The sequence below is a fragment of the Chaetura pelagica genome, unplaced genomic scaffold, assembly GCF_000747805.2.
Source record: "Chaetura pelagica isolate M959 unplaced genomic scaffold, ChaPel_1.0 scaffold530, whole genome shotgun sequence".
Taxonomy (NCBI): Eukaryota; Metazoa; Chordata; class Aves; order Apodiformes; family Apodidae; genus Chaetura; species Chaetura pelagica.
Window position 1 is genome coordinate 554,777 of NW_009951793.1, and position 2,672 is coordinate 557,448.

The window sequence follows — 2,672 nt, forward strand, 5'->3', positions numbered from 1 at the left end:
TGCCACCTCACTGGTTTCGGCTCATTGCCAGTTTCTAAGGACTCTTTTCCACTGGCAAGCGGAGCCTGGAGCTCATCAGACAGAGGCAAAATTGCCAGAGCTGAGCGGAGCTGCCATTAATTCCAAAGTACGTTAACATTCATACAGAAGACAAAAGACTGTAGAGAGATGTCACACAATAAAGAGAAAAAACAGTTCTTTAAAGCCATTGTCAAGACAACATCCATCTGCCTCAGAATACTACAATTTCCCCCTCGCAAGACCAAGCTTGGTTGTTACTGTTAACACCCTTGAGATCATTTATTGCTCTACTCTGACGTCTTCACAGCCTGCAGTTCATAAACAGGCTGGAAGCTCTAGACACGCTGGAGCCGCCACCAGGCAAATGAGCATGTTTGGAACCACAACAACAGTGCCTGGAACAGTAATCAGAAGTAACACTTGTCTTCCCCTTTCCTGAGAAAACAGGGCTACAGTCAGGACTCGACACTCAACAACAAGCGCCAGAGGCGATTTCCTTATGTCCGCCCGTCGAAGTTATCATCATGTGTAGCCCCGTAAGGAGATCTCAGGACATTGTCATCCCCACCTCAAGAAGGGCGCTAACTACCATCATGCTGTCACCCTCCCAGAGCTCCTTTAGCCATGATGATGTCCCTTCATCAAGGACAACTAAACACTAGTAGCTAAAAAGCCTCCTCAGAAAGCTGCTCTAGCTTAATCTACAGCCCCGCAGAAAAACACAAAAGCCCTGCTCTCTTACCAGTTCTTGTAGAAGCGACGCTTACACTCGTCGCTGATGTGCTCAGCAAAGACGGTTTTGAAGCTGCGGAGACCACGAGGAGTCTGCACATAGCCCACGATGCCCACAATGACCATGGGAGGAGTCTCCACTATAGTCACTGCCTCCACCACCTCCTTCTTGTTCACCTCTGGATGAAGGCAGAAACACAGCACAGCAATTAGCACTGGCAGCAGCTATTAAAAACCACCTGTTCCTTCTTGCTCACAAACCCTTTGTGTGAAAAGTGACAAGTTCTTTTTACAAAGGCAAACACGATGCAGGACAAAATGACCAACTATGTCAACTTCATGCCTTGCAAACATGTGAGACTGGCTCAGTAGACAAAGCTCAACGGGCAAAACAGATGCTGGCGAGTAATAGAACTGCATTCAGGGCTCAGCAATAAAAAACCCTGAATGCAATTTACTTATGTCTGACCATCAAGAACAACTCATAGTAAGTAACCTGGTGCAGTATAGCTAAACCAAACCATCAGGTCACGGCGTATCTTAAACAGGACCATTACCAAGTCATCCACTTCCAGACATGAGGTCTGGCTGCTGAGACATCACTCACTTTGAAGGGGGAGGTGTTTGGGTGCTTCATACCCCACCCACTCTAGGACTTTGAACTGGGTGAATCCAAGCCAGGATTAAAATCCAGATCTACTAGAAAAAAGTTCCTCTCATAAAGGAAACCACCTCCTCCATGAAGAGGAACATCAATACGTACTGGATCCAGGTCTGTCAACTTCACGGACAATGTGGGTCATGCCAGCTTTGTACCCCAGGAAGGCAGTGAGATGGACAGGCTTGCTGGGGTCATCCTTGGGAAAGCTCTTCACCTTGCCCCTGTGCCTGCTACTGCGCTTGCGGGGCAGGAAGCCCAGAGACCCGTGCCTGGGAGCCGAGAACTTGCGGTGAGACTGAAGAGAAAAAATAAACACTCAGTGCTTGCTCCAGAGACCCTCGTATCCACTCAAGAGCCAAGGCCAACTCTTCTTGCCTTGAAACATGACCATTATGAACATGCAAGATACTCTGCATCCTAGAAATTATTTTCAGTACCAGCTGTTTGGCTCCTGAATTCCATTATGTCATTACTGGAATGTGATCCTTGTGCCCCAACTGTGGCTTTCCTAGATATCCTCAACACACACCCCCTTTCAAGCTTATTTTAAGAAACCACCAAGTTCCACTCCAGCTAGGGAACCACACAAGCTGTAATTTGGCCCCAGCATGCCACTAGGATTCCTACACACCCAAAAAGCCTGGAAAAGAAAAAGCACAACTTGACGATACAGTTCAATATGTATCAGCAATACTATGAATATAAGCATTATAAAAACAATTTCAGTCTAAAGAACTGCAGTAAAGCAGTATTTCAACATCCATCTTTAGTCAGCCCAGTAGGTGAGAACACAGTCTTTTTTTTCTAAGCTGTTTTGAACTCCCAGCCCTGCAGCCTCCCCTGCCACCTGAGCCAGGTGAGGCTGGGTTCTATCCCGAGGAGTCTCAGCCCAACTAGGAATTACCCATCCAATCTCATCCCCAAGTTTAAGGAAAATCCCGTGCAGCTGAACACAGAGCCAACAGCTAAAAACACGTATCTTACTTTAAGAAAAATACTCAACAGGGAGTTCAGTAGCCTCAAAACGGGCATTTTGTCAGGATTAGGAACCTTGTGGCAGGGCCCAGCACAACTCAGTCCCGCCTAAGGCCGAAGGCTGCCAACACAGAACTTACTCATAGGAGAGCCACAGCCGAACATAAAACTTGAGCCTCCGGACTAAAGGCGGTTAACTGTGCCATCAGACGGGCAGCTCCGCCTGCTCGCACCTCCCCCCGCCCCCCACGGCCTCGCTATTCCAGCAGACGGGACACAGGAG

At 47.9% G+C, this 2,672-nt stretch overlaps 1 protein-coding gene across 1 annotated transcript in view; it reads right to left on the reverse strand.

Moving 5' to 3' along the window:
- Positions 1–2,672, reverse strand: part of RPL3 (ribosomal protein L3) — an 8,519-nt gene that overhangs the window by 4,584 nt on the left and 1,263 nt on the right. Inside the window, exons 2-3 of the mRNA XM_010006505.1 lie at positions 1,517–1,709; positions 764–932 (exon numbers count right to left, since the gene is read on the reverse strand). Coding sequence (XP_010004807.1) covers positions 764–932; positions 1,517–1,709 — 362 coding nt within the window. The remainder of the gene's footprint in view (positions 1–763; positions 933–1,516; positions 1,710–2,672) is intronic.